The 24,642-nt window shown below is 45.9% G+C and overlaps 1 protein-coding gene across 1 annotated transcript; it reads left to right on the top strand.

Annotated features, from left to right (window-relative positions):
- The first annotated feature begins 6,241 nt into the window (after positions 1 to 6,241).
- On the top strand, positions 6,242 to 8,955 carry LOC121980107. The gene is made up of 5 exons (XM_042532073.1): positions 6,242 to 6,497; positions 7,412 to 7,572; positions 8,229 to 8,417; positions 8,544 to 8,714; positions 8,824 to 8,955. Exons 1-5 carry the CDS (start codon positions 6,242 to 6,244, stop codon positions 8,953 to 8,955), a joined length of 909 nt encoding a protein of 302 aa, XP_042388007.1.
- Positions 8,956 to 24,642: the final 15,687 nt, after the last annotated feature.

Here is a 24,642-nt window from a genome sequence, read left to right as displayed (position 1 = left end):
GAGTAGCCCCAGGATCGGGGGATCTTACAAAACTTAGTACCTTGCCTCTTATGTACCAGTCTACCATACTGTCGGTTGGCTAAATATCTAGCCAAGATACTTTCAGGGGACAATATTATTAGAGAATCACAATATGTTAGAGAATAACAACTATTCGTCAGAGAATATTCTTCTATTATCATAAATGCATTCAATGGAGCCTTCTCCGAAAGTGACTGTATACTTTCCATCATCTGACACATTGTGAAATCATATCCTCTTAATCGTTTCATTAATGGCCTAAGTTACAAAAGCGGTTCACATGCTGGTAATTGAAGATTTCTCGAATAATAACTATACATCTCCCAGACTATATGTCTTCCCTTACTCGACAACTTCTAACACTGGCATTCTCTGTCAACTTATGATTATGGAAGTTATGAGAGGTGGTATATAAAGGGGTGTTCTCTCTATTAGCCAGGTATATGATGCATTATATTTTACTATGCACACTCATCTACTGCATTCTTGTCCACTTTCTGCTCTTCCATTATACTGACTTGAGCGTCTGAGAGCATGTATCAGGGACCCCTTCCTTGGTTCTGACGCTGATGTTCTGTCTACTTTCTTTTTTGTGTGCGCAAAGAGGAAGAAGCCCTTTTCTCTACAGGTCAAAGTTGTCTCTCGGTCAATCTCAGAGTCATCTGTCCAGCCCGCTATCTCCACCGATTTTAGACAAGATCACTATAATTTTAATAATTGGGATGAAGGATTAAAGTCAATACTGATTTGTTGTTGGTGAATCCTTTGTCACAAATTGAGTTTTATAGCGATCTAAAAAGCTATCAACTTAATATTTGAGATGAAAGATACATCTAAAACCCATAACATTCATGAAATCATGGAGGAAGAGTTGGGGACTAAGTTCTATATTTTAATGTGAATAAAGAACATCAAATTTTATAGTTATCACAACAGGTCATTTTTTGTCCTGACTGCCCATGCAAAACAAGATAGCAATTATTATTATAAAGATTGCAATAGCTAGTGGAGAGCGTATTAGAGCATTGTCCATTGTCATAGAAGATCATTTTAATTAATTTAATCTAATTTACATCCTATTATTTAATTTGCGCATTGAATGCAATTACAAATTAAGATAATTATTTATGGCGCTCTTTTAAGACAACAAATTTGAAAAATAGAAAGTTTTATTATTATTATTATTATTATTATTATTATTATTATTTTATAATAAGTCTAGCCTGCCATGACAATTTTAATACATTGGAAAAAAAAAAACAAATACTCTTAACTTTAAAACAAAGATTGTCAAAACTGAACTCACGCTTAGAATTTTTATCATAAACAAATAATGATTTAGGAATAAAAATCTGGGATGAATATTTTTTATCTTAAAATTATAATAACTTTGGCGATAAAAATAAAAATTAATCCAAATTAATAATAAAATTTGCAATAAAATATCTTCATCTTAAATTCCTAACAAAAAAATATTTTTATCGTCAAATTCATCGGACGAATTCAAGATTCATCCCATATTACAAATTCAAAATTTATCCCAGATTCTGAGATGAATCCTGAATTCGTCCAGATTAGAAAATAATTTTGAAAATTTTAAAAAATTATATGACTTAAATATAGACCTAGAGATATCAAAATTTTATGAAAACAAGTTAGCTCCCAGGGCGTAGCACAGACGGTAGATGACATCTCTAGCGTAATGATCAAAGGTCGATTCTCAAGAACTGACGACCTGAGGTTGACCTCACCATGTGCCTGACACCTGTGTATCTATATGTACCTCCCTCTATATTTGTGGGGTTGGCACTAAAGGAGTTGTTAATGTAGCGGATCTATAGTTTTATGGAAACAAGTTCCTATATGTTTGTACTATTCTCTTGATTTTATCTATAATTTTGACCCAATAAATTGAATGTGTTATTTTTTCTTAATTTTGATTTAAAGTTTTTTTAAAAATTTATTTAGTTACAATTATTTTTTATTAAGTTATAAATATTTTTAATGAATTTAAATTTTGTTAAGTTAAACAATATTTTATATTGTCTAATACGTCTCAATTTGTATTTTATTTATCTTAATATTTAATTTTATGCTGTCTTATGGTCTATCTTGATCAAAAACCCATGCATGAAATTTACATCCTAATTATACCTTAAAATTGTGATTATTAACTTTGGAGATTAAATAAGTCTTGCCGTCTTCAAACATGCATCAGTTAATTCATTCTAACAAAATATATAAAAACACACGAGGGCAAATTAATAAAAAATAGCTAAAAATTCCAAAATTTTAGGAGGAATTGATCTAGCTAGAAATTTTCTTATAAAAAACTATAACTTTTCTATTTTGTAGAAACAGAACTCAACATGCATGTTGATTAGATTTATTTAGTTGCGAGTTATAATTTGGGAAAGTTAAGATACCATTGCAATTTAAGGATAAATTTGAAGAAAAAAAAGGAAGTAGTTAAAATTAAACCTATCCAACCATAATATGATTAGTCTATATTAAATTTTATAACGAATTAATCACGATAACTTGAGTATTGTGATTGAAAACTATTTTGGTAAATTTAAATTTAAGGAAAAAACGCGGAAGGGAATTTTTTTTCCCACAGATTTCTTTCTGTTTTTTGGACTACAATTTAAGAGATTTTTTCTCAAATTTGTTTGTAACGGAATTTAAACATCAATCTTAACATCTATTTGTAGATAGAAAGATATTTAATTGTCACCGAAGACTCGATGCATGCACTATCAATGGCTAACCACAATCTTCAACTTGGAAATAACACAGCAACTTACACCACCAACAATCAGGAAATCCTCAATTATGATCAATTGGCGGAGGTTTTCTCCTACCTTCCGGCCAAGAATCTCTTCCGTCTCCAGCTCGTCTCAAAGTCCTTGAAGAATATGATCACCTCCGATCGCCTCTTCCACCTCATGCAATCCTACCACAATACCGATGCTGCCGCCGCCATCTTGGTCGACAACAACTATTCTCGCCCGCAATTGTTTATCCTTGATCCAGATGCTGGGATCCCCCGGGCCGCCTTAGATATCCTCCCGGCCTATGGCTATTCTGAGATCCTTTGCTCTGCTGGCGGTCTCATCTTCTACATGAAAAAGGATACTATTTCCTATAGCATATGCGCCTATAACCCCGTCCTTTGCGACTCTTGGATCATTCCTACTCCCTCCGACGGCGGCACACCGTACTCTAGATTGGCCGTCGAGTTCATGGGTGACAGCGGCACGGGCGACTACAACTACAAGCTCGTCTACTTTACACCCGAAGAGGATTGGTCCAACATCTACCGGTGCCGCGTGTACGACTCGGCGGCCCAGGTTTGGACGAGGGACGAGATGATCCACCACGGCTGCCGCGACTTCGGGTTTCACAATCCGGTGGTGCACCGAGGGACCGTCTTCTGGGCTTCCGACTGCTCCAGGTACATCGCAGGCGATCCCTACGTGATGTCATACGAGATCGCCACGGGGGCCATGGAGTTTCTCGCGATGCCCGAGCCTGACGACGGCGCTGTGGAGTCCGACGACGACATCGGCGTGGCAGTTTGGGAGAAATCGTGGCTGTGCCTGGTGCATTACCGTCGACGTTCCGGCACGTTCACGGTTTGGAGATGGTCTACTACTGGTCATTCATGGGCGAAGCTGAATGAGTTTGTTTACAGCTTGGAGAAGGCAGAGAGCGTGGGGAGGATGTTGGTTTGCGACGGCGGGAAGGAGAAAGGGATGGTGTTGGTGTTCAGCGTCAAATTTGAAGCCTACGTTTACTCGTTCAGGCAGAGAGATCTAAAGAGGCTGACGACGAGCACGGGTTCGTATTACCCTACCTTCATGGCCTACGCAAATACTCTACAGCCTGCTTCCGGACGACTGATCAATTAAGGAATTAATTAAGCTGATCAGATTATATTACTTTAATTTTGATGCATTACGCCGCCATTCATTCATTCATTGAATTTGCTTGCTATATTGTATACTATATTAATTACTATATTCCTTGTTGGCTGTAGAGATTGATGTAAGTACGTACCACTACAAAAACCCTCAAGTTTAGTTGAAATCATGATAAAAAAACCCTCAACTCTCACAAATAATCTATTCTTGAATTAATTCATTAGCCAAAGTTTGGTGAATCAATTCTATACGTACCCACTTGCACTCCTCTCATTCATATTCCCACCATCCATGAGCAATCTTTAACCATCGTACGTCTTCACGTACCCTCCACAACTTTGTCTTTATCTATGTATGGCTGGCTTTAGGGATAGGCTATTAAGATATATGCCAAGAATTTCAATTTTTATTAGGGCACATTATTTTTAATGTATTAAATATATTTTGAAAAATATAATGGAAAAAAATATGACCCACATGATAAAAAAATTACACAATCTTATTCTCTAAAAATTAGGGTTATTATTTTAATATATTAAATATATTTTTATGTATATTTTTTTAAGAGAATGGAAAATAATAGGATCCACGTGATTAAATATTTACATTATCTCAATATATCAAAGTTTCATATTTCGCAAAGATCTTATTAGAGTTTCAATGGATAGAGTCGAGACTCTCTTTTTTTAATAAATTAAATTTGAATGTTATTTTATAAAATCTAATATATTCCTCTTCAATATCTCTCAATCATAGTTTACTTATTATATTCTCATTAGTTGTTGATACTTTCTCCTTTGATCAATAAGAACATGAATTAATTTTTTTTTATCTTATCCATACAATCAAAATAAAAAAGCTAGTTTTTTAAGTTCCCCCTCTTCACCTTTTTCAAATTTCCCTTTCTATGCTTCTCTTACTCATTGAGATTGGAGAAGAAAAACTGCACTTAACACTAACACGTTGATGCGGTCAGTGCTACGATGCTTGTTTCTTGATTAAATTCAAATATGTCATCAAAATAGAAGATTTTATTATTGTTTAGCAATAATGAGTTAGATACTTCTAATATTTCGCTTCCTTGATAGACATTAAGTTTAACTTTTATTTAAATATATTTACAGTAATAAATTATTCAATTTTTCGTTTATCTCCATTCTATCTGATCCGGTGGTAAGAGTGGGGTCCCGTACGGGGAGTTATCAAGGACACGTGGAAGGCGGTCAAGGCAGTCAACTCATGTGAGTGGCCGGGCGGAAGATCGCCTGGCCAGTTGGGGATCAAACTTAGGTAGCGCCCGATCAGCGAGGAGATAGTCCGACCGCGGGGCTTTCGATGCTCATGAGTTCGCATATGATGGGTGATACGCCGAGCGTCTGATCCGCTCGACATAGCCGCGGAACAATGGAGCCCACATTTTTGTCCGAGTATAGGGCCGAGCGGACTACCCGCTCGGTCCGGTATGCGTGCCCCCCCCGGACGTCAGCATGGCCGAGCGACTCTCCCGCTTGGCACGGTCGCAAACAAAAGATGCGGAAGAAGACAAAGGGGGCAGCCGAAAATGTCTTTCTCGAGACACACGCCACCGAAAAACAGCATGGTCGGTGGCCGGACCGGACAGAGGATTGTATTGTGGAAGTTTCCACTGTCACGTCAGGGATATGCTCGAACAATTAAGGTATGGCATCAGGCGCACTTTTCTGACGCGACCATTTCCAGGTATGCCTTGAGGGGCGTGCACGCCTTGGAGAGCGTGCACGCGCCCTCGCGGAGCCCTATATAAGGGCCCTCAACCTTTGGTAGAGGTATGCATTCTCATCTACGGTAACTCTTGGTCTCGTTGCTCTGCTTCTACTTCATCTTGTCACTGTCTGACTTGAGTGTCGGAGAGTCGTCACCGGGAATCCCTTCCCGGCTCGGCTTTGTTGCAGGCTCACTGGAGGTCCACGTCATCAGCCGGAGACAGCATAGAGCACCACATCCCCAGCGTCTGTCGACTCATTGCTAAGATAGGGTCAAATTGGCGTCGTCTGTGGGAACGCACCTGAATCCGAGTAGAGAAGATGGAAGGAGCTGGACGACTGCACACCGTGACGCTCTCACAGGAAGAGCTCGACGCTCTAATCGAAGCAAGAGTAGTAAAGATCGTGGAGCAGCAGCAGTAGAAGGCGTTAGCCGAGCGGCTGGCACAGCAGGCGACCTTGGTGTCAGGCGGCCGAGCGGCTCAAGAAGATCGACCGGAGTAGTACTCCACTTGGGCACAAAATAAAGGTCAAACCGGCACGCCAGTAGACATGCCGCCCACCCCTATTCCGTTTCATCGGACCCTGTTCCAAACGCCGTCCGAATTAGCTCTAGCTAACCAGGGATCATCCGATGAAGCCCCCGCTCGGGACGTCAGGAGAGGCAAAGAGCCTCAGACTGAATCATCTCTCGAACGGATCAATCGCCAGTTCTCCGAGGCGATCTTGCAGGACCCACTCCCAAAGCACTACGCCCCTCTGGCGATCGAGGAATACAGCGGCGCGACTGACCCCAACGATCATCTCGGTAAGTTCGACAATGTCGCTACTCTCCGCCAGTATACTGACGGAGTTAAGTGCCGAGTCTTCCTCACTACACTGTCCGGCTCGGCGCAATGCTGGTTTCGAAGATTGCCGGACGGATCAATTAGGAGCTTTAAAGATTTCCGAACGACATTTCTCCACCATTTCGCTAGCAGCCGACGCTACCAGAAGACCAGTGTCAGCTTATTCTCCATGAAGCAAGGGTCGAGAGAGACCCTCCGAGCTTACATACAGCGCTTCAACCAGGCGGCAATGGATATACTCACAATCTCATCTGAGACGATGATGCATGCCTTCACCCAAGTCTTGGTCGATGGGGATTTCTTCCGATCACTCATCAGGAAGCCGCCCCGCGACTACGACCACATGCTGAAGAAGGCGAACGAGTACATCAACGTGGAGGAAGCTTATGCGACTAAAAGAAAAGAAGCGCAATCCGAGCCCCTGCCTGCTGTCGAGCGGAAGCCAGTGGTTAGCCATCAGCCGCCGAGAGGACCCCGCGCTGATGGAGCGCGTCCTCATCAAGAAGCTAGGCCGCATGCCGTCCAACATGTAGCGGCCGAGCAACCCAAACAAAAGGGAAAGGTATGAACTCCCATGTTTTGTTCACTGCACCAGTCCGCCACCCACAAGACACGTGACTGTTGGACGCTCGTCCCGATCTCTCACCCGGCGCTAAGAAGCTACCGCCGCTGATCGCCTTCACCCGATCGAAGAGACGGACCCAGGGCACCGGACGACGAGCGGCTAGGGAGTCACCTGAGCGGCGCCATCGACACCAACCGAGGGTCAGCCCCCGAGCCTCGCATGAGCGAGCCAGACCATCCGCTCGGGAGGAGGAAAACCGAAGCAACACTGCTCAAGGCGAGATCAACATCATTGCTGGTGGGCCCACAGGAGGAGATTCCAACCGGGCCAAAAAGTCACATGCCCGGCAGCTAAGGATCCATGCAGTTGGCTACAGTCAGGAGCGAGCACAAGGTCCCGAGATCAGTTTCGGGCCTAGAGACCTGGAAGGATTCGAAGTGCCGCACGACGACACACTCATCATCCAAGCGGTAATAGCAAATTACACTATTCACCGTATATTTATCGATACAGGAAGCTCGGTCAACATTATTTTTAAGAAGGCGTTCGACCAATTGCAAATTGACCGAGCCGAATTGCTTCCGATGACAACCCTGTTGTATGGATTCACCGGCAACGAAGTCCTGCCGGTCGGCCAAACCAGGCTGGCTATCTCACCGGGGGAGGAGCCGCTTCGGAGGACGCGGACCACTAATTTCATCGTGGTCGATGCCCCCTCCGCCTACAATGCGATATTAGGGTGACCGACCCTCAACGAGTTCCAGGCAGTTGTCTCAACTTTCTGTCAAAAGATCAAGTTCCCGTGGAGGACCAAGTGGACGAAGTCCGAGGGGATCAGCTGGCCGCCAGGCGATGCTATGTGGAGATGGTCCGAGCCGAATCACGGTCCGCTCGGAAAGCACCGCGCCTTGAGGTAAATGTCATAACCGAAAACCCTCCAACATTAGTTTATGAGGAAAAGGAGGAAGTGCAGATCCAGCCCGACTGACCGGAAGCCACAACATTTATTGCATCCGACCTGGAGGAAGGCCAGAAGGAGGAGCTGGTCCAGTGTCTACATCGCAACCATGATGTCTTCGCATGGTCAACACACGAGCTGTCGGGCATCTCACTGAGCATCACGTAGCATGAGCTCCACGTCCGGCCGGATGCTCGGCCCGTAAAGCAGAGGAAGTGGGACATCAGCGCGGAGCAGAACGTCATCATCCGAGTAGAGATCGAAAAGCTTCTCGAGGCCGACCATATACAGGAGGTGCAATTCCTGAGCTGGTTGGCAAATGTGGTGTTGGTCTCCAAGCCGGGTAACAAGTGGAGGGTATACATTAACTTTCGGGATTTGAATAAGGCATGCCTGAAAGATTTCTACCCACTGCCCTGGATCGACCAAATGGTGGACTCGACCGCTGGATGCGAGCTGATATGCATGCTGGATGCTTATCAGGGATATCACCAGGTGTCGCTCGCCCACGACGATCAGGAGAAAGTAAGCTTCATTATGGCGGATGGCACCTACTGCTACAACATAATGCCATTCGGATTGGAGAACGTCGGCGCCACGTATCAGCGGCTAATGAACAAGGTGTTCCGGAAGCAAATCGGGCGGAACTTGGAGGTATATATGGATGACATCCTTATCAAATAAACCGAGCGGTCAACCTTTGCTCAAACATAAAGGAGACGTTTCATAGCTGAGAAAGTACGGAGTCAAGTTAAATCCGCAGAAGTGTCTGTTCGAAGCAAAAAGTGATCGCTTTTTGGGATATATCGTCACCGAGCGGGGCATAGAGGTCAACCCCAGCAAGGTAAAGGCACTACAAGACATGCCACCACCTAGAAATTTAAAGGAAGTATAGCGCCTTACCGGTCGGATAATGGCTTTCTCGCGGTTCATCTCCAAAACAGCCGATCGGAGCCCGCCCTTCTTCAAAGTTCTGCGTCGAGCCATCAAATTGCATTGGGATGAAGAATGTGACCGGGCGTTCAAAACTTTGAAGGTTTATCTGAACTCTCTACTTGTATTGGCCAAGCCGACTATCGGTGAGCCGCTCTGCTTCTATTTATCATTAACCGAGCATGATGTTGGCTCGGCATTGGTTCGGTTGGATGGCGAAGAACAGCCAGTGTACTTTCTAAGTCACATTCTAAAGGATGTCGAATCCCGCTTATACACTGGTCTCGAGAAGCTTCCTTTCGCGCTAGTCCTCACTGCTCGGAGGCTCCGACCTTACTTCCTGGCGCACACGATAATCGTTATGACGAACAACCCTCTGGGGAGAGTCCTACTCAACCCTGAGGCGTCCGGACGACTGATCAAATGGACGACCGAGCTCAGTGAATTTGATATTCAGTACCAGCCCCGCATGGCAATTAAGGCGCAATCCTTGGCAGACTTCGTCACTGAAGTGCAGAATCCCGAGCCTGAAGCTTTATGGAGGATTTATGTGGGCGGGTCATCCACTCGACTCAGAAGCGGCGTCGACATTCTGCTAATTTCACCACAAGAGGAGCGGATGTATCTCTCCGTCCGGCTGGATTATCGTGCAACAATAATGAGGCGGAATATGAAGCTCTCATAGCTGGACAGCAGGCTGTTCGGTATGTGGGGGTAAACCAAGTGGTGATCTACTCTGACTCTCAGCTTGCTGCTCAGCAAATCTTGGGAGCTTTCGAGATAAACAGTGCGAGGCTTAAGCTCTACGTAGAGGCCTTCGAAAAGCTCAAGACCAACTTTGGCAAGGTTGTCGTACAAAAGATTCCCCGAGCGGACAACCAGACGGCGGATGAGTTTGCAAAGCTGGCAAGTTCATTAACGCTGATTGGCACGCAACAACCGATCGAGAAGGTATCCTTAGTGGCTCACATTGACAGAATGGAGGGCCTCATGTTCCCAAGCGACAGGAGGATGGCCATAGTGGAATTTTTGCGGTCAGGAGTTACTCCGTCTGATCGGGAAGAGGCTCAGCTGCTGAGAAGGAGAGCCGGTCGGTTCACCCTCATCGGAGACCAGCTCTACAAGAAGGCTATCTCCCGGGCACTACTAAAGTGCGTTAGCTCAGAAGACGCGGGATATATACTGAAGGAAGTGCACCAAGGATCTTGCGGGGGACATCCGGGCGGACGGTCGTTGGCAAGGAAGATCTTGCTGGCCGGGTACTTCTGGCCAACCCTTAAGGAAGATGCCGCTCGGACTGTCGCCAATTGCCTTTCCTGTTAGAAATACCACAACTTCTCTCATCGGCCGACGGGGGAGATGAAGGTGTCCACGGTATCCTGCCCGTTCGACCAGTGGGGCATGGACATCGTGGAACCCTTGCCTATGGCGACCGGGCAGCGGAAATTCCTATTGGTAGCGGTGGACTACTTCTCCAAATGGGTCGAGGCCGAGCCACTGGCAAAGATCACCGAGCAGATGATCAAAAATTCGTCTGGCAACACCTCATATGTCGGTTTGGCATTCCAAGGTGGCTAGTATCCGACAATGGGTGACAATTCGTTGGACAGGAGCTCAGAGAATGGTGCGAAGGATATGGCATCGAGCAGCACTTCACCTCTGTGGCATACCCGTAAAGCAACGGACAAGCCAAAGTCACCAATCAGGAAATCCTTCGAATTCTGAGGGTTCGGCTCGACCACCTTGAAGGCAGCTGGGTGGACGAGCTCCCCGACGTTTTATGGGCACTCCGCACGACCCCGAAGGAAGGAACGGGGGTCACGCCGTTCCACTTAGTGTACGGAGAAGAGGCGGTCATGCCGGTGGAGGTTGGGATCGAATCCGATCGAGTGCAACAGTACAACGCAGACAACACCGAGCGGAGGCAGCTGGAGCTAGATTTGGTAGATGAGACGCGAGCTAAAGCAGCTGCTCGGCTAATGGCTTACCGACAAAGAATGAAGCAAAATTACAATAAGCGAGTAATCCCGAGAGCGTTCCAGGTCGGCGACCTGGTGTGGAAGAAGGTGAAGTCGGTCAGCGATGTGAGTAAGTTGGAGGCTCCCTGGGCTGGACCCATTAAGGTCATTGAAAAGCTCCGATCGGACGCCTACTATCTCGAAGATCAAGATGGACGACGGCTGGAACGACCATGGAGCGCTAACCACCTCCAGCCATATCGAGTTGGATGAAAGGTGCGCATGTGTAATCAATTGCATGTATTTCTGTTCTTCGCTACCCTATGAATGCAGGAATAAAATTAAGAAACGATAGTACCAAAGATGGGCCGAGCGCCCGAGCTTCATCAAACCGTCGAGCGACAATGTTAAACACTAGAGTCGGACCGGCGACTATAAACCCCCCGGCCGGAAGACCGTCGAGCGGCAACGTTAAACGCTAGAGTCGGACCGGCGACTATAAACCCTCCAGCCGGAAGACCGCCGAGCGACGACGTTAAACGCTAGAGTCGGACCGGCGACTATAAACCCCCCGACCCGAAGACCGTTGAGCGGCGACATTAAACTCTAGGGTCGTAGCGGCGACCGAAAATATCCCGCTCGAAAGACCATCGAGCGGCGACGTTAAACGCTAGAGTCGGACCGGCGACTATAAACCGCTCGACTCGAAGACCGTCGAGAGGCGATGTTAAACTCTAGGGTCATAGCAGCGACCAAAAATATACCGCTCGGAAGACCGTCGAGCGGCGGCGTTAAACGCTAGAGTCGGTCCAGCGACTATAAACCCCCCGGCCTAAAGACCGTCGAGCGGCGACGTTAAACTCTAGGGTCGTAGCGGCGACTAAAAATATCCCGCTCGGAAGACAGTCGAGCGACAAGGTTAAACCTTGAATTCAAGTCGACGACTGTAAGAGCCCAGCCTGGCGGAAATCATAAATCCCAAGGATAGAGAACCACAACCTACTGGCACGTCATTAGTTCGAGCTCGCCATTATTTCCGTCGACCAGGAAAAACAAACTAACGAAGCTAGGAGCATAATTTCATTGAACAAAAAGGGGTTTTTCGACCGATCGGCAGGATTACAAGAAACACTCCAGGAAAAACAAACTAACGAAGCTAGGAGCAGAATTTCATTGAACAAAAAGGGGTCTTTCGACCGATCGGCAAGATTACAAAAAACACTTCACTCAAGAAAGTTAAAAATATCTTTGGGCATGTTGCTGAGGAGAGCGGCGTGTTCCCGAATGGGGATGATCAGGGATTCCGGAAGGTGGCCCTTGGCCTTCAGGTGATCAGCCGTGGTAGTGATGGCCAATTCAAAGGCATGGACGAGCCGCTCGCAGACTTTCTGAACAAATTCATCCGAGCGGATGTACTTCTTCTTCAATATGGCAAAGCGGCTCGGCTCGGCCTCTTGGTATTCCTTGAAGGCAACGCGCGCGACGTCGAGAGGCTCCTAAAGGGCTTTTCATCTCGTCCTTAACAGCTGCCACCTCCGCCGAGCGACCCTTCTTCTCGTTGTCCAGTAGCTCGGCCAATTCCTTCACCCGCTGCTCTAGGGCTCGAGCCTCAACATTCTTTGCATCCAGATCGGCAAAGTCTTGATTCTTCCTAGTGGTCGCCAAGTCTATCTTCCGGTCAAAGGTTTTGACCTGCTTCTCGAGCTGATCTAGCAGGTACGCCTGATCGGCCATCTTCTTCCGTTCGGCCTCCATTAGCTTCATGGTTTTGTCCAACTCCTTCTACAGCTCGGCGTATGAGGGGCTTTGAGAAGAGGACGACCCGCCAGAAATCTTGAGCTTCTTCAGCTCTTCTTCTAACATCGCCAGGCGACCGGAGACGGCCACGATTTCCACCCAGTTCTGATAAAAGCCAAAGTTGTTAAGCACCGAGCGGAAAAGTCATGCGAATAAGTTGCAAGAAACTCACCCCGGTTGCATGCTGCAGGTGGCTGTCGCCCAGCTGACCGGGAGACATCGCGGCGACACGAGCGCGCGCGTCTTCCCATACCTTGGCAAGCGGCCCACGGATTATGATGGCGTGTTCGGGAGTCATCGACCAAGCGAATTCGTCCATATAGTCCTCTGTTGGAAGGCACAGGACATCCTTTATGACGCGGTGTCACTCCCCAGAGGAGTCTCTGTCCGAAGAAATTTCGGCAGCATCTCCCCTGTACGGCGGACAATCTGAAACTTTTCTACAAGCACTATATACCTCAGCCACATGCGGCTGGAATAATAACAATAAAAGAAAACAAACACCACGCAGTTAATATCAAATTCAGCTTCTGGCTGACACAACCACGCAGTTAAATATAAAGCAGCCCACTCGGCTGTAACAAAACCAAAACACAAAACTGCTAGCCGGCTAGGCTTACACAACCAATAACAAATACAAAATACCACATAACGACATCAACACTCCAAAAACAAACCGGAGTACAGAGCTAAACAAACTGATACATAAACAAACAAAACATACGTGAAATCGATAAGTCCTCTGATGTGACGTGGGGACCAGCAGACAGGATACTCCAAGCGACACCATAAATAACCTGGTACCTGAAAAATATAGAGTCCACGGGGTGAGTTCAACAACTCAATACCAATAGACATGCCTAGTAAGATATATCTAACAACAATAAACATGGAATACTTCCTAATCATATATCTAGGAAAGATGCAAAACCGAAAGGTAACTAAGGAAGTCTGACTCACCAGAACTCCTATCCAAACAAAAGAGTCGTCAAACCGAAGTGCCTAAATCCGTATGCATGTCAAACATATGCATCCAACCAAATGCAATAAATGCAGGAAACACAATCACAAGAAATAAATGCATCAATGCATATGATGTCAATGATGCGTCCTGACCCCAGTCAGTCATCTCACACACAAATGGCGAGACCGAGTGGGTAGGGCTGTGACAACCGTGCACTCTGTCGTCACTGCTCCTGATGAGTGACCGAGTGGACGGGATGCTGTCGGAGTACTCCTGTCCTGTGACCCCAAATCATAAATGGGGGAGCTCAATGCTCTCAACTCCCGGTACACGATGACGGGGAGGAATCCCTGCCGGCTAACACGTTGTGTCACACTACCCATGAGCGGACCAACGTAGCCAAACAAAGTCCCTGCTGCAACACACACTGCCTGAATCGACCACTAACCCATGAGTGGTGGTGTGTGCAGATCCATGTAACTGGCGATGTGCTCAACAACAATGGAGTCGACTATCGCACAGCATGTAATCATGATGCATGTCACTATGCATAACAAAAACTGATCAACATAACCATATCCATATATACAAAATGGGTTCTACAGTATCAGTAGGTCAATCCACGGATCTAGGGCATACAGGTCCTCTATGGTATAGCAACCTAGATCCTAAACATATCTCCTTCCATAACATATGTACCAACAATATGCACATATCAAGAATCAAGGTCTAGGTACACGAACCATATATGATATACAAATAGAGGTACACAAGTCAGGTATGGTATAAAAACCTAGGTATCAGATAATCTAGATACACATGCCAGAAAATAAAATCCAGAACCTAGTCCGAACCTCAGTAGGTATGGTATGCCACTTACTCTAGGAACCAAGGTACTCATGGCAATAATCCTGAAACGTAAACATGGATACATAACAAACGGCCAACAGATCATGCTATGGGTATCAAACCGTGACATACCAAGGCAAACATGATCATTGCTTGCAGCTATAAAATACTATGCATATCCAATAGACAATATCATAAAGATAAGTCAAGAGGTACCCGCCTCCTATCGGAAGGTCCAAATCGGTCCCAATTCGCCGTCAAGATGATCGTCTCGCGTCAAAGTCCTGTGGTATCAATGTGTATATTATTTCTTTTATTTAGCTACAATCCAAATAAATGGCTAATTAAAATCCTTAAGGCTAAATTAGGGTAAACCCTAATCAACCTAACCATCCAGTATAATTCACCTACAACCAAAACAATCATACCTAAAACAACATGTATCAAGAACGTGCCAAATCAACCACACTCCAAACCCTTACCTTAGGATTGCTGGACCAAAGATTTTGCTGGAGACAGAGGTTGCTGCTCAAGCAGGAAACTCCACCAACTGTCCAAGCAAGAATCAAGAACTGAGATCAACCACAGGAATCAAACCACAACCCTAATTTCCAACATAACCTGAGCACTTTACCTCTTCCCTTACTGCCTGCAACGACCAAGGACCGGACAAGGCTGCTGCTGGAAACCCTAGTGCCAGACACTCAAGCCGATAACAAGGTGGCTACTGGCACTCGACGGCTGGCCGACCAGCACTAGATCATAAGGGCGGTGGCGGGCGAAGCACACTGCAAGAGGGCAGTGTCGGAGATAACTAGGGCAGAGTGGGTCGGCGGCGCTACAAATCTAGGGCACAGTGTTGCTCTGGTCCGTCGGCATCGGCTGTGGCGACCGGAAAACGCAATAGGGCAAGGGAGGCAGCGGCGCTAGGGCACAACCCAATGAACGCTGGCGTTGTTGAACGGTGTCGGCCGAGAGCAGTGGGGAAGGTCGGCTGCCGGCGCTCGAAAGAGGTGGACGGGTGGTGGCTCGACCGGCTCGGCAGAGAAGGAGAGAAAGATGAGAAGAGGGAAGAAGTGAAGATCGGCTCGGGAGAGGAGAGGGGATGAAGAATCGCCTCGAGCGGTTAGGGCTCGGTGGCGTCGGGCGCGCGAAGAGGAAGAAGTCGGCACGCAGGTTCAGCGTCGGAGAAAACCAGAGAAAAAGAAGAAAAAAGAAAAAGAAAAGGAAAAGGAAAAATTAAAACTTTTCCTCATTAAAACAGAGTAGCCTAAACAGGCTTTTCCGGACCCCGTTTTCATCCCCGTTAACTCGTCCATACGAGCTCCGAAAAATTTCCGAAAAATTTCTAAAAATTCCGGAAAATTCCCTTATTAATATTCGCCTATTTCCGGTATTTTACATTCTCCCCTACTAATAAAAATTTGGTCCCCAAATTTCGTTTCTACCATCAGCAAGTACTAACAACAGATATAAAGTATAAATGTCGAACGGTAAACAAATCACATACCTCAAGTGAAAAGATGGGGATATCGAGCTCGGATAGTATCCTCGAGCTCCCAAGTAGCCTCCTCGTTCGAATGATGCTGCCATCCGACTTTAACCAGCCGGATAGTCTTGTTCCGCAACTGACGCTCTTTCCGGTCGAGAATCCGTACCGGAACCTCCTCATAGGTGACGTCAGGCTGAATAGTAACTGAGATATCTGCCAACAAATCTGTCGAGTCGGATATATACCACACATGGAATACATCGTGAACACCTGACAGGAACGATGATAGTATCAAACGATAAGCTACCGCTCCAATCCTCTCCAAGATCTGGAAAGGTCCAATGTATCGCGGAGCTAGCTTACCTCTGGCCAAATCTCTTTACTCCTTTCGTGGGTGAATCTCGCAGAAATACATGATCGCCAATAGAGAACGCTAGGGGTCTGCGTCTCCGATCAACATAACACTTCTGGCGATCCTGCGCCTCTAACATTCTCCGTCTGATAATACGGACCAACTCTTCGTTCTGCTGAGCTCTATGAGGTCCCAACAACTGGGCCTCCCCAACCTCATCCTAGAGGTTGGGTGTCCGACAAGGTCTACCATATAACGCCTCAAACGATGCCATCTAGACAGGCGAATGAAAACTGTTGTTGTAGGCGAACTCTACCAATGGCAAATGGTCCTCCCAACTGCCCCTAAAATCCAATACACAAAACCTCAGCAAGTCCTCTAGAGTCTGAATGGTCCGCTCTAACAGTCCATCCGTCTGCGGATGGAAAGTTGTACTGAAACAGAGTTGCGTGCCCAAAGGCCTACTGCAGACTCTGTCAAAAACGAGACGTGAATCGGGGTCTCCATCCGAAATAATAATCAACGGGACACCACGTGATCTGATGATCCCCCGGCAAAACAGATCTACCAATCGATCCAGGAAATCTGTCCTCCGATTAGCCAAAACGTGCGCGGATTTGGGTAATTGATCAAAGATTACCCAAATCGCGTCATGGTCTCATCATGTCCTCGGCAAACTCACCACAAAGTCCATGGTAATATGTTCCCATTTCCACTCGGGAATAGGAATCCACTGAAATAAACCGACAGGTATCTGGTGCTCGGCCTTCACCTGCTGACGGACAAGACATCTAGCTACAAAATCCGTGATGTCTTCCTTCATGTCGTTCCACCAATAGAAACACCTCAAATCTTGGTACACGCAGGTACCGCCTGGGTGGACAGCAAATCATGAGCGATGAGCCTCCGGAAGTAACTCTTATAAAACCGGATGAGACTGAGGTACGCATAATCTACCTCGGAAGTATATAATACCCTCCTCGTCTCGTGTGAACTCGGTCTGCTGCCCGGAAGCTATCTGGCTACTAATAAACTGCAAATGCTGATCACCAGCCTGTGCCTCTCGGATCCTCGTCCTGATCGACGACTGAGCAACCATGGTAACCAGAATACCCTGCTCTGTAGATCCCTGCTCCTCAAGGTCTAACTCGGCGAAACCCTGAACCAAGTCTATAACGGAAACTCGGTGACAAGCCAAAGTCCCTCTGGACTTCTGTCTAAGTACAACGACAACCACATTAGCTTTTCCTGGGTGATAGCTAAGGGTACAATCAAAATCCTTCAGGAACTCCATCCATCTCCTCTGTCGGACATTAAGTTCCTTCTAAGTAAACCGATATTTGAGACTCTTATGGTCAGTGAGAATCTCAAATGTAACGTCATATAAACATTGTCGCCAAATCTTCATGGCAAAATAATGGCGACTAGCTCCAGATGATATACAGGGTAGTTCTTCTCATGCTTCTTCAACCGACGAGAAGCATAGGAGACTACTCTAACGTGCTACATCAAAACAGCGTCCAAATCCTGTAGAGATGCGTCGGTATAAAGCACGAATCCGTCCTCTCCAAAAGGAAAAACCAAAATCGGAGCCGACACTGGTCTCCGCTTCAGCTCCTAGAAGCTGGTCTTGAAATCCTCAGTCCAAGTGAACTTCACGCCTTTCCTGGTCAGGCGTGTAAGTAGCATAACTATGCGAAAGAAACCCTCGACGAAAGGTCTATAATATCCTGCCAGTCCCAAGGACTGCGAATCTCCTGCACTGATTTCGGCTGCTCCCAACGGTAACAACCTCTATCTCCTGTGGAACCATGGCATACTCCTACCGGTGACCATGTGTCTCAAACATCTCACAGAAGACACCCAAAACACGCACTACTGATCTTCGCATATAGATGTTCCATCGAAACATCTCTAGAACTATGCAAAGGTGATACACGTGTCTCACCTCGGATCTGTAATAAATCACAACATCGTCAACAAAGACAATGAAAACCGATCCAAACATTCTAGGGATACCCAAATCATCGAGTCCATGATAACATCTAGGGCTCCGTAAGCTCTAATGGTAAAACCAAGACACATCATGTCTGTATCACAGACATTCCTAACCACAAGATCCTCAACAATAAACAGATCTGATCACCCACTAATAACATAAATCACCAAGGAAAAGATCCTCTAGTGTGAGAGCAACGCTCCATCACACGAAATACCACAAATGTGGGAGCAACGCTCTACCACAAGAAATCCTCCATATGTGGGAGCAACGCTCCACCACAAATAATCCAAAAATGTATCTGCAATAGATATGGGAGCAATGCTCCGCTATAAGCAATCCGCAATAGGTGGGAGTAACGCTCCACCACAAACAATCCATAACATGTGTGTCCAAGGCACCTAACTATCTAGCTAGAGACTGCACGAGATCTCTCTACCACAGATCACTGTGGTTAGCCTAGGGTATCACAATCCAGTAAGCAAATCAAATCCATAGTCAACTCTATCATCCCTCCTAGTGGGTCGGTCACCCACAAATGGGAGAATTAGTTGACAGGGTAATAACCAATAACATAATGTAGACACTCAACATTCTACATTCAACATAGGTAGAATCATCATGATGCTACCCACCATACACCTGGCACACGTGCACACACAACATATGTATGATCGATATAATCCTCCAATTAGTACACACCAAACATACTCACAACAAAGGTGTAAATCATCGTGATACCTCCAACAATGCATACTGAACCCGTGTGCACAATATCATCGTAGGTAAAATCAACAATACCCCTCAAACAACACTCACATAACAAATATACACTTATGCCAAGAGTATAATCAACATCAACTTCCAATAAAGCATACTAAACCCAGGTGCACACACACCCATGTGCACATACCACTACACAGATTTAAATCGTTAAAAAACCTCCAATATGTCAATCAGATATGTACAGCTAACTAAATAGCTATAATCCATAAGGAACCTACAATAACCACATCAAGATGGGAATACCCACACTATCTGCAAATGAACTATCCATCATAGAATTCCTTCAACTCATAACAATCATATCTACACACCACATAAATATGCATAATCAACATATTTTAATCCAATCTATCACATAAACCCTATGCCATCTTTTAAGTTATCCAATTAGGTACATACAGTCTAAAATTACAGTACCCATGGAATAGGATACATCGATCCTCTATCGACTGACCAAATCATCAATAGTATATGGCTAATTCAATCCTTTCCCACGTCAGTATAAGCTAGATACTCGATGTGCTCAAGATATCCAACTAAGCACGAATAACTCAAGATTCAAACCTCTAAAATAAAGTATAACTGTCCTCTACTGATCAAACCAACAAAACTAAATAAGTTATCTACTAACTAATCAAGAATACCTTAATCCTCCACAAACCACTAAGGTATATTAATCTACGACTACCCAAGTCGACAAGCGTAAGTCAGTCTTTCACTGACCCATCTAACAAGAGTAAACCAGTTATCTACTAATGTAATTAATTAAGATAAAATGATATACTACTGGCTAGATCAACATGAAGATATAGATACTATCCACTACCCAGCTAATACTAGCAGAGGCTGGTATGTGCCTCAATATGCTAATCAACTAGTAGTAATAGAAGCTAATACTACTAATGGTGTGATATGAAAAATCAGCAGAGACCTGTAATCCTTGATCTCTATTCCGGTCTACCATGATCAGTGGTTTACCTAACACATAAATTATATGATATATCAACTAGACAAGTACCAATAAATAATGCTAATACAGGTCATAAACTGTAATAGTGAACAGGGCATATACTAACAAAAAGGTAGAACAACAGTATACCAACATACCTCCTATAGCTTGGAGATGTCCTGCTGCTGCCAGGTCCCAAAATCCGAAAAGTTACATCGAGAAGACCAAAACACAAAATCCGAAACACCGGAAAAATAAGACTCGTAAGTCGATCTCTGATACCAAATAAATTGATATCAGATAAAACTCGAAAATCCAGAACACATAGCAAGTATCGTATACCTGCTCTGATACCACTAAATTGTCACGCCCCAGAGGAGTCTCTGTCCGAAGAAATTTCGGAAGCATCTCCCCTGTACGGCGGACAATCTGAAACTTTTCTACAAGCACTATATACCTCAGCCACATGCGGCTGGAATAATAACAATAAAAGAAAACAAACGCCACGCAGTTAATATCAAATTCAGCCTCTGGCTGACACAACCACGCAGTTAAATATAAAGCAGCCCACTCGGCTGTAACAAAACCAAAACACAAAACTGCTAGCCGGCTAGGCTTACACAACCAATAACAAATACAAAATACCACATAACGACATCAACACTCCAAAAACAAACCGGAGTACAGAGCTAAATAAACTGATACATAAACAAACAAAACATACGTGAAATCGATAAGTCCTCTGATGTGACGTGGGGACCAGCAGACAGGATACTCCAAGCGACACCATAAATAACCTGGTACCTGAAAAATATAGAGTCCACGGGGGTGAGTTCAACAACTCAGCGAATACCAATAGACATGTCTAGTAAGATATATCTAACAGCAATAAACATGGAATACAGCTTCCTAATCATATATCTAGGAAAGATGCAAAACTGAAAGGTAACTAAGGAAGTTGTACTCACCAGGAACTCCTATCCAAACAAAAGAGTCGTCAAACCGAAGTGCTCTAAATGTATGCATGTCAAACATATGCATCCAACCAAATGCAAGAAATGCAGCAAACACAATCACAAGAAATAAATGCAACAATGCATATGATGTCAATGATGCGTCTTGGTCACCCCTGACGCCAGTCAGTCATCTCACACACAAATGGCGAGACCGAGTGGGTAGGGCTGTGACAACCGTGCACTCTGTCGTCACTGCTCCTGATGAGTGACCGAGTGGACGGGATGCTGTCGGAGTACTCCTGTCCTGTGACCCCAAATCATAAATGGGGGAGCTCAATGCTCTCAACTCCCGGTACACGATGACGGGGAGGAATCCCTGCCGGCTAACACGTTGTGTCACACTACCCATGAGCGGACCAACGTAGCCAAACAAAGTCCCTGCTGCAACACACACTGCCTGAATCGACCACTAACCCATGAGTGGTGGTGTGTGCAGATCCATGTAACTGGCGATGTGCTCAACAACAATGGAGTCGACTATCGCACAGCATGTAATCATGATGCATGTCACTATGCATAACAAAAACTGATCAACATAACCATATCCATATATACAAAATGGGTTCTACAGTATCAGTAGGTCAATCCACGGATCTAGGGCATACAGGTCCTCTATGGTATAGCAACCTAGATCCTAAACATATCTCCTTCCATAACATATGTACCAACAATATGCACATATCAAGAATCAAGGTCTAGGTACACGAACCATATATGATATACAAATAGAGGTACACAAGTCAGGTATGGTATAAAAACCTAGGTATCAGATAATCTAGATACACATGCCAGAAAATAAAATCCAGAACCTAGTCCGAACCTCAGTAGGTATGGTATGCCACTTACTCTAGGAACCAAGGTACTCATGGCAATAATCCTGAAACGTAAACATGGATACATAACAAACGGCCAACAGATCATGCTATGGGTATCAAACCGTGACATACCAAGGCAAACATGATCATTGCTTGCAGCTATAAAATACTATGCATATCCAATAGACAATATCATAAAGATAAGTCAAGAGGTACCCGCCTCCTATCGGAAGGTCCAAATCGGTCCCAATTCGCCGTCAAGATGATCGTCTCGCGTCAAAGTCCTGTGGTATCAATGTGTATATTATTTCTTTTATTTAGCTACAATCCAAATAAATGGCTAATTAAAATCCTTAAGGCTAAATTAGGGTAAACCCTAATCAACCTAACCATCCAGTATAATTCACCTACAACCAAAACAATCATACCTAAAACAACATGTATCAAGAACGTGCCAAATCAACCACACTCCAAACCCTTACCTTAGGATTGCTGGACCAAAGATTTTGCTGGAGACAGAGGTTGCTGCTCAAGCAGGAAACTCCACCAACTGTCCAAGCAAGAATCAAGAACTGAGATCAACCACAGGAATCAAACCACAACCCTAATTTCCAAAATAACCTGAGCACTTTACCTGCAACGACCAAGGACCGGACAAGGCTGCTGCTGGAAACCCTAGTGCCAGACACTCAAGCCGATAACAAGGTGGCTACTGGCACTCGACGGCTGGCCGACCAGCACTAGATCATAAGGGCGGTGGCGGGCGAAGCACACTGCAAGAGGGCAGTGTCGGAGATAACTAGGGCAGAGTGGGTCGGCGGCGCTGCAAATCTAGGGCACAGTGTTGCTCTGGTCCGTCGGCATCGGCTGTGGCGACCGGAAAACGCAATAGGGCAAGGGAGGCAGCGGCGCTAGGGCACAACCCAATGAACGCTGGCGTTGTTGAACGGTGTCGGCCGAGAGCAGTGGGGAAGGTCGGCTGCCGGCGCTCGAAAGAGGTGGACGGGTGGTGGCTCGACCGGCTCGGCAGAGAAGGAGAGAAAGATGAGAAGAGGGAAGAAGTGAAGATCGGCTCGGGAGAGGAGAGGGGATGAAGAATCGCCTCGAGCGGTTAGGGCTCGGTGGCGTCGGGCGCGCGAAGAGGAAGAAGTCGGCACGCAGGTTCAGCGTCGGAGAAAACCAGAGAAAAAGAAGAAAAAAGAAAAAGAAAAGGAAAAGGAAAAATTAAATCTTTTCCTCATTAAAACAGGGTAGCCTAAACAGGTTTTTCCGGACCCCGTTTTCATCCCCGTTAACTCGTCCATACGAGCTCCGAAAATTTTCCGAAAAATTTCTAAAAATTCCGGAAAATTCCCTTATTAATATTCGCCTATTTCCGGTATTTTACACGTGGCGTCCGCCTAGCGTCGTATGAGTGGACACCGAGGGACCAGACGGCTGGTCGGACGGTGCTGACTGTATGCCCGAACGGCGAATCCTTGGAGCCACTGGAGGTAAGGAGCTAACCAGCACCGCCTCGAGGGGATCTATCGGCACATCCAGCTGAGAGGGTGTCCGGTCGGAGGAAAGGGCCTCAATTGATGGAGCCTTGCCTCTGGGAGAGAGATCCCCCGTCCGGTCGGACATTTGTATGGCTGAGGTGGCCGAGCGCAGAGGGGCTTCCGTCCGGCGTCTCTTCCGGTTAAGGGGGAGATCGTCCTCTGGCTCGAAGTCCCCTTCCCAAGCGACAGGCTCCCGGCTGGAGGTTGCGAAAGAAGAGGAAAAAAAATTAGTTAGACACAAAGTAAAGAAACCAGTAAATTTCTTACCAAAGCTGTTCGGGAGTTTGGTTCGGCTTGGGCTCAAACCAAGCATGTACATGACACCCTCTGGTAGCAGTTTGTTGATATCGAGCTTCAAGCCGGCCAACATATTTACGGCTTGGAGATAGTCCGGTCGGGTCTTGTATCTCTTCAGCTCGGGAGATGTAGGGTGTCCGACCTGCCACTTCGCTCGGAAGGGAAGTCGCCTGGGGAGACGAAAGAAGAAGAAGTACTCCTTCCAATGTTTATTGGAGGAGGGTATTTTGTCAAAATAGCCTAAGCCGATCCGAGACTGGAACAGATAAGTGCCCAGCTCGGACTGCTTGGGATAGTAGAAGTAGTAAAAGACCTCCGGACGGAGGGGAATGTTGTGGATCTTGAATAATACCACAACTCCGCACAGGAGGCGGAAGGAATTCGGTACGAGCTGGGCGAGCGGAATGTCAAAGAAATTACAGATTTCAACGATGAAGGGGTGGAGAGGAAACCACAGCCCGACCACAAACTGATCGCGGAAAAAACAAATCGCGTCGAGCGGCGATTTGTGTGGGCGGTCGGAAGGTGAAGCCAAAATAAGTTCGAAGTTGGAAGGGAGGTCAAAGGCGTCGACCAGGCTCTCCGCGTCCTGCGTGTCGAACCGCAACTCCATGGTCGTGTACCATGGGCCAGGAGCGAGCTCAGGGGAATGAGAGGTACTGGCCATCGCCGGAACAGTAGGGAAAGCGAGGGCCAAAGAAAAACGGAATGGCCAACAAAGAAAACGATTGGAATAGTACTAAGGTGCAAAGATGCAAAGAAAAACATGAGAGATTGGAGAACCGAAGAAGGGAGAGTTCTTACAGAGGAAGGGAGGATAGAAGAGGAAGGCGA

Source organism: Zingiber officinale, chromosome 5A (genome assembly GCF_018446385.1).
Source record: "Zingiber officinale cultivar Zhangliang chromosome 5A, Zo_v1.1, whole genome shotgun sequence".
In the NCBI taxonomy this organism is placed as follows: Eukaryota; Viridiplantae; Streptophyta; class Magnoliopsida; order Zingiberales; family Zingiberaceae; genus Zingiber; species Zingiber officinale.
The sequence above is the reverse complement of the archived record's forward strand: the minus strand, read 5'-3'. Positions and strand labels throughout refer to the sequence as shown.